This window comes from Oncorhynchus mykiss, chromosome 10 (genome assembly GCF_013265735.2).
Source record: "Oncorhynchus mykiss isolate Arlee chromosome 10, USDA_OmykA_1.1, whole genome shotgun sequence".
In the NCBI taxonomy this organism is placed as follows: domain Eukaryota; kingdom Metazoa; phylum Chordata; class Actinopteri; order Salmoniformes; family Salmonidae; genus Oncorhynchus; species Oncorhynchus mykiss.
In genome coordinates, this window is record NC_048574.1 from 56,729,183 (window position 1) to 56,742,190 (window position 13,008).

General features: G+C 42.7%; 1 protein-coding gene across 2 annotated transcripts; it reads left to right on the plus strand.

Annotated features, from left to right (window-relative positions):
* The first annotated feature begins 2,872 nt into the window (after positions 1–2,872).
* Positions 2,873–10,615, plus strand: LOC110533150 (CD209 antigen-like protein E). Of its 2 annotated transcripts, none has more exons than XM_036933407.1 (6): positions 2,873–3,208; positions 3,903–4,004; positions 4,161–4,235; positions 8,988–9,112; positions 9,209–9,309; positions 9,656–10,615. In XM_036933407.1, exons 1-6 carry the CDS (start codon positions 3,127–3,129, stop codon positions 9,825–9,827), a joined length of 657 nt encoding a protein of 218 aa, XP_036789302.1. In that variant the 5' UTR covers positions 2,873–3,126; the 3' UTR covers positions 9,828–10,615. The 2 variants fall into 2 exon arrangements, with proteins under 2 accessions (XP_036789302.1, XP_036789303.1); XM_036933408.1 differs by having other exon boundaries at positions 4,164–4,235.
* Positions 10,616–13,008: the final 2,393 nt, after the last annotated feature.

Below are 13,008 nucleotides of genomic sequence, written 5' to 3' on the forward strand. Positions count from 1 at the left end.
GCCTCTGCCGAAGCCTCCCGCCTGTCCGGCGCCTCTGCCGGAGCCTCCCGCCTGTCCGGCGCCACTGCCGGAGCCTCCCGCCTGTCCGGCGCCACTGCCGGAGCCTCCCGCCTGTCCGGCGCCACTGCCGGAGCCTCCCGCCTGTCCGGCGCCTCTGCCGGAGCCTCCCGCCTGTCCGGCGCCGCTGCCGGAGCCTCCCGCCTGCCCGGCGCCGCTGCCGGAGCCCCCCGCCTGTCCGGCGCCGCTGCCGGAGCCCCTTTGCCCAGAGCCCCTCTGTCCCGAGCAGCTGTCTCTCTGTCCCGAGCAGCTGTCCCTCTGTCCCGAGCTGCCCCTCTGTCCAGTGGGGTCATTGAGAGGGGTGGTCATGCTGAGTAAGCCACGGAGGCGGACAATAAGGCGGACTAAGACAATGATGAGGTGGGGTCCGCGTCCCGCGCCAGAGCCGCCACCGCGGACAGATGCCCACCCAGACCCTCCCCTATAGGTCAAGGTTTTGCGGCCGGAGTCCGCACCTTTGGGGGGGGGGTACTGTCACGTTCTGACCTTTATTTCTGTTTTGTATTTATGTAGTATGGTCAGGGCGTGAGTTGGGTGGGCAGTCTATGTTTGTTTTTCTATGTTTTGGGGCAGTTCTATGTTTTCGGCCTAGTATGGTTCTCAATCAGAGGCAGGTGTCATTAGTTGTCTCTGATTGAGAATCATACTTAGGTAGCCTGGGTTGCACTGTTTGTTTGTGGGTGATTGTCTATGTTGATGGCTTGTTTCAGCACAGGTCTCATTTTGTAGCTTCACGGTCGTATTTGGTTTATTGTTTTTGTTACTCGTTTGTATAGTGTTCAGTTTTTCTTGATTAAAGATTTGCCATGGACACTTACCACGCCGCGTATTGGTCCTCAGATCCATCTCGTCTCTCCTCTTCGGATGAAGAGGAGGACGGCCGTGACAGTCACCAAGAAGTAACCCAAGGCTCAATCCTAGGCCCCACGTTCTTCTCAATTTACATCAACAACAATAGTTCAGGCAGTAGGAAGCTTTCTCATTCATTTATATGCAGACGATACAGTCGTATACCCAGCTGGCCCCTAACCCGGATTTTGTGCAACAAAGCTTTCTTAGTGTCCAACAGGCATTTTCTACCCTTAACCTTTTTCTGAACAACTCTAAAACAAAGGTCATGTGGTTTGGTAAGAGGAATGTCCCTTGTCCCACAGGTGAGGGTTTCGAGCATGGGAGTGCTTACAAGTACTTGGGAGTATTGCTAGACGGTGCACTGTCCTTCTCTCAGCACATATCAAAGCTGCAGGCTAAAGTTAAATCTAGACTTGGTTTCCACTATCGAAATTGCTCCTCTTTCACCCCAGCTGCCAAACTAACACTGATTCAGATGACCATCCTACCCATGCTAGATTACGGAGACATAATTTATAGATTGGCAGGTAAGGGTGCTCTCGAGTGGCTAGACGTTCTTTACCATTCAGCCATCAGATTTGCCACCAATGCTCCTTATTGGACACATCACTGCACTCTATACTCCTCTGTAAACTGGTCATCCCTGTATACCCGTCGCAAGACCCACTGATTGATGCTTATTTACAAAAACCCTCTTAGGCCTAACTCCCCCCTATCTGAGATATCTACTGCAGCCCTCATCCTCCACATACAACACCCGTTCTGCCAGTCACATTCTGTTAAAGGTCCCCAAAGCACACACATCCCTGGGTCGCTCCTCTTTTCAGTTCGCTGCAAAAAACACTCAAACTGGACAGTTTTATCTTAATCTCTTCATTCAAAGACTCAACCATGGACACTCTTACTGACAGTTGTTGCTGATTTGTGTGATGTATTGTTGTCTCTACCTTCTTGACCTTTGTGCTGTTGATGTGCACAATAATGTCTGTACTATATTTTGTGCTGCTACCACGTCGTGTTGCAACAATGGTGTTGTTATGTTGTGTTGCTACCATGCTGTGTTGTCATGTGTTGCTGCCTTGCTATGTTATTGTCTTAGGTCTCTCTTTACATTGTGTTGTGTCTCTCTTGTTGTGATGTGTGTTTTGTCCTATATTTATATTGTATTTATTTTATTACCAGGCCCACGTCCCCGCACAAGGCATTTGCCTTTTGGTAGGCAGTCATTGCAAATTTGATTTTGTTCTTAGCTGACTTTCCTAGTTAAATAAAGGTTAAATAAAATAAATCCAAATATATAAAGAAGTGATCTTAATTGAAAGTTCTCACATCTGTTTACCTAATACATGGTCATGAGATCAACAATTGGAACATGACAACTGACATATTTACAACTGACATAACTGACATAAACCATTATGCTATTGTTAAGTGGAAATAAAATATGTGAAGAATAAACGTGAACCTTGTGTCTGAAAACCACTTGTAGATCTTTTCATGTCCAATTATTAGCATACGTTTATCTCTTTAATAATAATAATCACAAAGGCACAGATGAATAAATAAAGGTACAATGTCATTAATCAAGGTCTACCAGCTTTCTGATTGAATGTGATTAGATAGTTAAAACAGTGTCTCCTCCAGTTGGTCACAGACAGAGGGCAGAACTGTACAGACAGGACACACATACTGTACAAGATGCATGCAGACACACGCAGGCCACACGCACACACACAATACACAAGTGAAGTTCCCTTTAAATCCTCTGAAGACATTTTCCACAGAAACTTCATAATATCTCTTCACACTGATTTCGCACAGAGACAGCGTTGTTACAAAATAAATGCCCCTAATTGGTCATCAGTGCGATAAAGAGTTTGAGCCATAACGTGCCCTCTGTTTGAAGGCTGCGGAAACAACCAACATTTCTCACAAAGTGATTGGCTGAAAGGTTGTACTTGTCACTATTTGTTGTCCTGCAGCTGTCATGTTCTATCACTCTGTTAGATGATCCTGTCAGGTCTATGTTCCTGCTTGAAGGTGTTTGGATACTCAACATTATATCAACTGCAGTGGACCAGAATCAGAGCTCAGAGAGGAACCAGGTGAAGTCAAACATCAGAGCTACGACTCAACTACTTGTCAGTACAGTTAGAATCATACAGTAGATATTACCATTACAAGTCAGTTAGAAAGGTTATCAAACAGTTAGTTAAGATGGATGCCTACGTCAACAAAGAGGTTGTTGAAAACAAGAATGGAGCAATGAGGAGAGTGACGACTGAGACACATCCCTCAGGTAAGAACACAGAAAACTCTATCACACAAACACACAAGTTTGGGGCCACCCCCTCACCCCACAGATAGTAAATGAACATGTCATAATCCTGGCTTATTATGTTTTTTATTAAAAGGAAATTAGCGTTAAAACTGTTACATTTCTCTCAGCCTCATTGACAAAATGTGTAGAATAGCAGGAAATGTGCTCCCGAACAGCAACATTTTCTCTCTTTCCCATGGCAAATGAAAAGGCACCCCTGCCAGGTTGGGTGTGGGGGGCCTTGCTCAGACCTGCTCTACACCACTGACCCACGCACGCACGCACACACACACACACACACACTCACACACACACACACACACACACACACACACACACACAACAAAGACAAACAAACACATGACTAAAAAACAGAAAAGTCCCAGTGGAAAAGTATATTTTTTTACAATGATTTTACCCTACATTTAAATTTGCATAGGCATGTATGTTTTCAGTGTATTCAGAGGCTCCGACATGTCATACTGATACAGTCAATTCCTGAGGACCCCAGGGAAGAGTAGCTGCTGCTATCGCAACAGCTAAAGGGGATCCTAATAAAATACATAAAATACCACAAGACAGCTGTGAGAAACGATCCTCTTGTAGCTGATCATGATGAAACTGCACTCTGCTGTGTGTCCGTGTGTTTTCACACCAGTGTGTATCTCCCCAGCACCTGACGGTTCAGGGAGAAGACTCTACGGGATGGTTGCTGTAAGCTTTGGGATGCTGTGTGTTCTACAAGTCGCTCTCAACATCTCCCTGCGACTAGAATGTGAGTGGATTATTGTTAAATCATCATGTTATATCAGACTTTGACGACAAGATCTAAAATTCTGATGAATTTTGTTCTGTTTAACTAAGTTCCTCCTATGTTAGATATGTTTAAATGACTGGCAAACCACATCCAATATATTCTGTCCTCTTTTAGCAGACTGTCTGACTGAAGAGACAGACCAGCAACAGAGGGAGAAAGATGATCTTATGGGAACGTTTTCTAATCCGGGTGAGTTTACCTAACACTCGATCATAATATTAATTGTACATGTTCAATACGCACAGGGCCGTAGCAACATGAGGACATTGAGGTGCTGACCTCAGTAACTGTTTCTAATGAGAAACATGAATCAAATAGATTCTTGATCTGACTGAGTTCTAATCGCTTCTCTTTGCAAACGAGTGGAATCAAGACAAGTGGTTTGTTTGTTTAGTTTGCCAACGGATTTGCATCCTGGATTTGCCTTTTAAGCAGCACTTTCACCACTATCTCAAACGGCTAACTCCTCCCTCTCACAGCACTGGCCGAGGGCCTGAGACGTGAAACGACCTACCCCAGCTCGTAGTCCGCTCAAGTAGACACTAGAGACGCTGCTGACTGTGTTTCCGAGATGCCAGACAAAAGTACATTTTAAAACCGACCAGCATCTCCTGCCGTGTCTACAGACATCCCCAAACAAATACAAGTTGAATCTCTGAGAATGAGTACAAAACTATTAAATAGTCGCTTATTGATATGTCAGTCAGTCATGTTTTTCCGATTACCCTCCACAAACACAGTAACAGACAGAGTCACAATCACACAGGTATCCATAACATCAATGCGTTAGTCTTACAGTAAATACGTCACAAACTCATTGCTATAACACCATGTGAACGAATAGCAGAACTTCCACTCATTTGAAATAAATAAGCAATACATTAGTAGTAATCTGTCATCATGTCTGTAAGATTATGAAGCAGGGACTTTTATTGCAGTAATGTTGAAGGGCTCGGGGTAGTATAAGTAATGTATAAGTGCTCTGGGTAGTATAAGTCATGTTGAAGGGCTCTGGGTAGTACAAGTCATGTTGAAGGGCTCTGGGTAGTATAAGTAATGTTGACCGGCTCTGGGTAGTATGATTAATGCTGAAGGACTCTTGGTAGTATAGGTAATGTATAAGGGCTCTGGGTAGTATAAGTCATGTATAAGTGCTCTGGGTAGTATAAGTAATGTTGAAGGGCTCTGGGTAGTATAAGTAATGTATAAGTGCTCTGGGTAGTATAAGTCATGTTGAATTGCTCTGGGTAGTATAAGTAACGTTTAAGGGCTCTGGGTAGTATAAGTCATGTTGACGGGCTCTGGGTAGTATAAGTAATGTATAAGTGCTCTGGGTAGTATAAGTCATGTTGAAGGGCTCTGGGTAGTACAAGTCATGTTGAAGGGCTCTGGGTAGTATAAGTAATGTTGACCGGCTCTGGGTAGTATGATTAATGCTGAAGGACTCTTGGTAGTATAGGTAATGTATAAGGGCTCTGGGTAGTATAAGTCATGTATAAGTGCTCTGGGTAGTATAAGTAATGTTGAAGGGCTCTGGGTAGTATAAGTAATGTATAAGTGCTCTGGGTAGTATAAGTCATGTTGAATTGCTCTGGGTAGTATAAGTAACGTTTAAGGGCTCTGGGTAGTATAAGTCATGTTGACGGGCTCTGGGTAGTATAAGTAATGTTGAAGGGCTCTGGGTAGTATAAGTAATGTATAAGTGCTCTGGGTAGTGTAAGTAATGTATAAGTGCTCTGGGTAGTATAAGTCATGTTGAAGGGCTCTGGGTAGTATAAGTAATGTTGAAGGGCTCGGGTAGTATAAGTAATGTTGAAGGGCTCTGGGTAGTGTAAGTAATGTATAAGGGCTCGGGGTAGTATAAATAATGTTGAAGTGCTCTGGGTAGTATAAGTAATGTTGAAGGGCTCTGGGTAGTATAAGTAATGTTGACCGGCTCTGGGTAGTATAATTAATGGTGAAGGACTCTTGGTAGTATAGGTAATGTATAAGGGCTCTGGGTAGTATAAGTCATGTATAAGTGCTCTGGGTAGTTTAAGTCATGTTGAAGTGCTCTGGGTAGTATAAGTAATGTTGAAGGGCTCTGGGTAGTATAAGTCATGTTGAATGGATCTGGGTAGTATAAATAATGTTGAAGGGCTCTGGGTAGTATAAGTAATGTATAAGTGCTCTGGGTAGTATAAGTAATGTTGAAGGGCTCTGGGTAGTATAAGTAATGTATAAGTGCTATGGGTAGTATAAGTCATGTTGAAGGGCTCTGGGTAGTATAAGTAATGTTGAAGGGCTCTGGGTAGTATAAGTAATGTATAAGTGCTCTGGGTAGTATAAGTAATGTTGAAGGGCTCTGGGTAGTATAAGTCATGTTGAAGGGCTCTGGGTAGTATAAGTAATGTTGAAGGGCTCTGGGTAGTATAAGTCATGTTGAAGTGCTCTGGGTAGTATAAGTCATGTTGAAGGGCTCCGGGTAGTATAAGTCATGTTGACGGGCTCTGGGTAGTATAAGTAATGTTGAAGGGCTCCGGGTAGTATAAGTAATGTTGAATGGCTCTGGGTAGTGTGAGCAATGTATAAGGGCTCTGGGTAGGATAAATAATGTTGAAGTGCTCTGGGTAGTATAAGTAATGTTGAAGGGCTCTGGGTAGTATAAGTAATGTATAAGTGCTCTGGGTAGTATAAGTAATGTTGAATGGCTCTGGGTAACATAGGTAATGTTGAAGGGCTCTGGGTATTGTAAGTAATGCATAAGGGCTCTGGGTAGTATAAGTAATGTTGAAGTGCTCTGGGTAGTATAATTAATGTTGAAGGGCTCTGGCTAGTATAAGTAATGTTTAAGTGCTCTGGGTAGTATAAGTAATGTTGAAGGGCTCGGGGTAGTATAAGTCATGTTGATTGGCTCGGGGTAGTATAAGTAATGTTGAAGGGCTCTGGGTAGTATAAGTAATGGTGAAGGACTCTTGGTAGTATAGGTAATGTATAAGGGCTCTGGGTAGTATAAGTAATGTTGAAGGGCTCTGGGTAGTATAAGTAATGTTGAAGGGCTCTGGGTAGTATAAGTCATGTTGAAGGTCTCTGGGTAGTATAAGTAATGTATAAGTGCTCTGGGTAGTATAAGTCATGTTGAAGGGCTCTGGGTAGTACAAGTCATGTTGAAGGGCTCTGGGTAGTATAAGTAATGTTGACCGGCTCTGGGTAGTATGATTAATGGTGAAGGACTCTTGGTAGTATAGGTAATGTATAAGGGCTCTGGGTAGTATAAGTAATGTATAAGTGCTCTGGGTAGTATAAGTCATGTTGAAGGGCTCTGGGTAGTATAAATAATGTTGAAGGGCTCTGGGTAGTATAAGTAATGTATAAGTGCTCTGGGTAGTATAAGTAATGTTGACGGGCTCTGGGTAGTATAAGTAATGTTGAAGGGCTCTGGGTAGTATAAGTAATGTTGAAGGGCTCTGGGTAGTATAAGTAATGTTGAAGGGCTCTGGGTAGTGTGAGTAATGTATAATGGCTCTGGGTAGGGTACATAATGTTGAAGTGCTCTGGTTAGTATAAGTAATGTTGAAGGGCTCTGGGTAGTATAAGTAATGTATAAGTGCTCTGGGTAGTATAAGTAATGTTGAAGGGCTCTGGGTAGTATAGGTAATGTTGAAGGGCTCTGGGTATTGTAAGTAATGCATAAGGGCTCTGGGTAGTATACGTAATGTTGAAGTGCTCTGGGTAGTATAAGTAATGTTGAAGGGCTCTGGGTAGTATAAGTAATGTATAAGTGCTCTGGGTAGTATACGTAATGTTGAAGGGCTCTGGGTAGTATAAGTAATGTATAAGTGCTCTGGGTAGTATAAGTAATGTTGAAGGGCTCTGGCTAGTATTACTTAGCCAGCTAGAAGGATGAAGTAAGATGGTAACGTTAAAAGGAGCCCACCTCAGCAGTATCACCAAATAGGCTACTAAGCTCTCATAATAACTTGCTTTACAAAGATTAGTCTACTGAGACAGACAGTGATGTGGCGCTCAGTGTTGAGGCTCATGAAGGTTGCAATGCATGCAGGAGGAAGCAGAGGAAACAGAGAGAGAGAGGAAGCAAGGCGGAGAGAGGTTAATACAGTGGTTCCAAAACTTAGGGTTGGGGTCCCCTGACTAAATCTGTATCAAAGAAGTTAGGAACTAAAAGAAAAGAAGATGTCTTTAAATATGAACATATTCACATGGCCTATCTTCCCCGTAGGCCTACATTTAAATGCACTCAAAATGCTAACAATGCAGGTGTAAAATAGTCCTACATTTCCTTTATATCACTGGTTGTTCTTCTTATCTCGATCACCACGGAGTTTATAGTTTACCTATTACACATATTTTTCAAACCACAACATCACTGATATTAATACAGAATCCTTAGTAATATTCAAATCATTCATGTGAATGTGATAACATGATCATCTGTGCGGAGCTTGATTAGTCATGCATGGAATTCAAATGTGAACGCAATGTCAGTTGAGAAAAGCCATATCTATGTAAAGAGATGATGAATTACGCATTTCAACAATACAACTGACTGAACAGTGTGACTCAGTGTGACTCATTTCTCATATTCATGTTCTCGTAGTCTCATTTCTCGTATAACATTACTGTTGTATAGCTATTAGGCTGTGTGTTTGTAGATCAACTGAGGTGAATGAACCTACAGCAGCCAAGGTGATAAAGGCTGGAGTCATTTTTGATTGTTTTGCTGTGCTCCAAATAGCATTTGAAAGTTTTTTTATTACATAGAAATGCAGTACTTTTTGGGAAGTTTCAAAACAATTAATCCCGCTGTTTTACGACCTCACTAAAATTCAATCCCTGGTTACGGCCCTGAACGCGTACTAACATTTTAAAAAAAATATTATTTCATTAATGAGTGAGGAATAATGAGATGCCAATGAATGTTTTAACTAACCTGTTCTGAAGGCTGGAACAAGTTTGAATCCTGTTGGTACTTCGTCTCTTCTGAGAGTAAAACCTGGAGTGAGAGCAGACAGGACTGTGTGGAGAGAGGAGCAGACCTGGTGATCGTAAACAGCAGAAAGAAACAGGTGAGAGAGTGGGGGGAGAGAGATAAATACATAGAGAGAGAGAGAGACATGATAAACATCTTTTGATCAGTATTCATTTATCTTTCTCAACAACAGAGATTTATCTTTGCCTTCAACAAGAGAGCCTGGATCGGTCTGACTGACAATGAGACTGAGGGGTCCTGGAAATGGGTAGATGGCACACCACTGATAACAAGGTGAGAGATTTGACCAGTTGTTATATGGAGACTTTGAAAACAAATGATATTGCTTCTGATCATCTTCATAAAAACACATGTTTCCCTTCATAGATGTCATTCAATGAGCTCTATAGATGAATCATAGAAACCAAGCATTATTTTCTTCAAGAAACTAAAAAGTAATTTTTTTGACACTATGTATATATATATATATATATATATACACGTTCTTTACTTTCTGTTGGTGGCCCAAATCTGACAGCGTGTGGCTTTAAAGCTGAAGAAACACAGGTATTATGTATTTTATTTAGGATGATGTTTTACTGACAGTGTGACTGTCTGGTTCTCTGTGTTGTTAACATAGTTACTGGATAATCGACCAGCCTAATAATGGACGAAGTGTTTCAACCTTTCCGGGGGAGGACTGTGTTGAATTACAAAATGGACAAGACCAGCCTGAAAAGACATGGAATGATTTAAATTGTGCACAAAAACGTATCTGGATTTGTGAGTTGTGTAACAATAACTCACAGTAACAACTACCCATCCACCATCTCCCCTTTTCTATCTCTCTCTATGACTCTCTCTGACTCTCCCTCTGTCTCCATCCCTACTCATTTATGTTTTTTTCATTCTGAACATATAAATCAAATTCCCATTCCCATCCCATTTACAGTACTTCCTGGGATGCATTAGTAGCTTCCTGTCTTCAGTAGTTAAATGATGGACACATCAGACACAGACAATGATTGAGACACAACAACACTAAAAGTAAACAGCTGCATTAGAACAGATAGAAAGGACCAGTATGAGGTTGTTAAGTCAGTACAGTCGACTCCTGATAGGTGCACATCAGATAAGTGTGAGACCTGGGTTCAAATACAACTTGAAATCGTTCAAAAGCTTTGATCGTTTGCTTTAGCCTGCCTTCAGAGCCAGGTGGGTACTGGGGCTTTTCTGTAGCAACAGAAGTATTTTAAATCATTTCATATAGAGAGGCATTCTGGTAGTACTCCTTAGACACTGGATTCATTTATTAGGTCTCGTAGTCTCCGAATTCACAGACACCCAAATGTAAATTTTGAAATGGCCTATTGATTAACAAGACACACTGTTTATCTTATTATTTTGTGCTATAATTTGCAGTTTACCTTGGAACATATTATCATTAGAATTATTTTACATTGTTGTGTCTCAATGGGCCGCAAGGCTATAAATAGTATTTATGTGCAATGGTCAGGTCACTCTGAGGAAGATGTCAGCTTTATGTTGAAATGTCAGTCACCTGTTCGCATCCTGTACAATGTATTAAAGTGAGCAATAAGAAATCAATCTGTCTTGTTGTTGACTGCTCCAACTCCTTTTTACCTCGAATTTGTCCATTTGGAAGTTCTCCTTGGCAAGCTATTCTCATATTTTCATACAGTATTTCATCCCAGGTCTGGTAAGTCTACACTACCTACTCAGGAATCAGATGAATATGTTTAAAGGAAAATAACATGTCCCAACCTCAACCACCATGTTACTTTATCTTCCTCTTTTAACATTTCCCTTTCTACTGGGGACAACATATCAAAAACGTCTCAGAAATGGACACAAATCAGACACAGGGGCAGTGATAGGTTCAGAACCTGAGTAGACATTGCTGTATAGTATATAGTCAGAAAACACAATGCATTGTTGGAGATGTCTGATGCCGTTCATGACAAGCCAGATGTAACCAAGAAGGTCAAGTTTGACAGAAGTGAAGCTGAGGAGAGGATTGTGGACATCTACGTCAGTGCAGACACCGAGAGACCATGAGACCAGCACCAAGACAAAGAGGTAGAAGACACTTCTCCAAAGAACGGACCAGGAGGTCAACCTAACACACACACAATTTTTCTCTCTCTCACACACACAATGCAAAGAAAAACTATAAACACATTTTATAACACAGGGAAGAGACCCTTCATAAGTCTTGATGTGTTGTCCGACTGACTGGGATCATAGGTCCACTGTTGGTAAATGTTAGAATTCCTACACATTACCGGCCGTTCTGTTGTTCTCTGATTTAGTTATTGCAGATAACGGGTCTCTCAGAGCTTCTTAGTTTATAAGACCAACTCACTGTCACGGCCGTCGTCGGAATGACACCAAGGTGCAGCGTGGTCAGCGTACATTTTATTTTATTTAGAATAAAATGTCACCAACAAAACAAAGAAATACCAACACGCCCACAACGCTTATAAGGACCATGGTGCCCCTAACAAAGAACTTCCCACAATCACAACAGGGAAAAAAGGCTGCCTAAGTATGATTCCCAATCAGAGACAACGATAGACAGCTGTCCCTGATTGAGAACCATACCCGTCCAAACACAAAGAAATAGAACACATAGAAATCAGAACATAGAATGCCCACCTAAATCACACCCTGACCAAACCAAAATAGAGACATAAAAAGGCTCTCTAAGGTCAGGGTGTGACACTCACCAGCAGAAAGAGTCTTTTTAGTTTTTAAGACCAAATCACCTTCAGAAAGAGCCCTCTCCTTTCGGAAAAGCTGAAAACGACTCCATTTTGTTGATCCCTGCCTACAGACAGAAACTAAAACAAGAGGATCTCCCGTGCGGAGGTCTGTTCAACTCTGGTCCGACCAATCTGATTCCACACTCCAAGACAGCTTCCATCACGTGGACTGGGATATGTTTCGTAGTGCGTCAGACAACAACATTGACGAATACGCTGATTCGGTGAGCGAGTTCATTAGAACGTGCGTTGAAGATGTCGTTCCCATAGCAACGATTAAAACATTCCCAAACCAGAATCCGTGGATTGATGGCAGCATTCACGTGAAACTGAAAGCCCGAACCACTGCTTTTAATCAGGGCAAGGTGACCGGAAACATGACCGAATACAAACAGTGTAACTACTCCCTCCGCAAGGCAATCAAACAAGCTAAGCGTCAGTATAGAGACAAAGTAGAATCGCAATTCAACGGCTCAGACACAAGAGGTATGTGGCAGGGTCTACAGTCAATCACGGATTACAAAAAGAAAACCAGCCCCGTCACGGACCAGGATGTCTTGCTCCCAGGCAGACTAAATAACTTTTTTGCCCGCTTTGAGGACAATACAGTGCCACTGACACGGAACACAACTAAAACATGCGGACTCTCCTTCACTGCAGCCGACGTGAGGAAAACATTTAAACGTGTCAACCCTCGCAAGGCTGCAGGCCCAGACGGCATCCCCAGCCGCGCCCTCAGAGCATGCGCAGACCAGCTGGCTGGTGTGTTTACGGACATATTCAATCAATCCCTATCCCAGTCTGTTGTTCCCACATGCTTCAAGAGGGCCACCATTGTTCCTATTCCTAAATAAGCTAAGGTAATTGAGCTAAACCACTATCGCCCCGTAGCACTCACTTCCGTCATCATGAAGTGCTTTGAGAGACTAGTCAAGGACCATATCACCTCTACCCTACCTGACACCCTAGACCCACTCCAATTTGCTTACCGCCCAAATAGGTCCACAGACGATGCAATCTCAACCACACTGCACACTGCCCTAACCCATCTGGACAAGAGGAATACCTATGTGAGAATGCTGTTCATCGACTACAGCTCGGCATTTAACACCATAGTGCCCTCCAAGCTCGTCATCAAGCTCGAGACCCTGGGTCTCGACCCCGCCCTGTGCAACTGGGTACTGGACTTCCTGACGGGCCGCCCCCA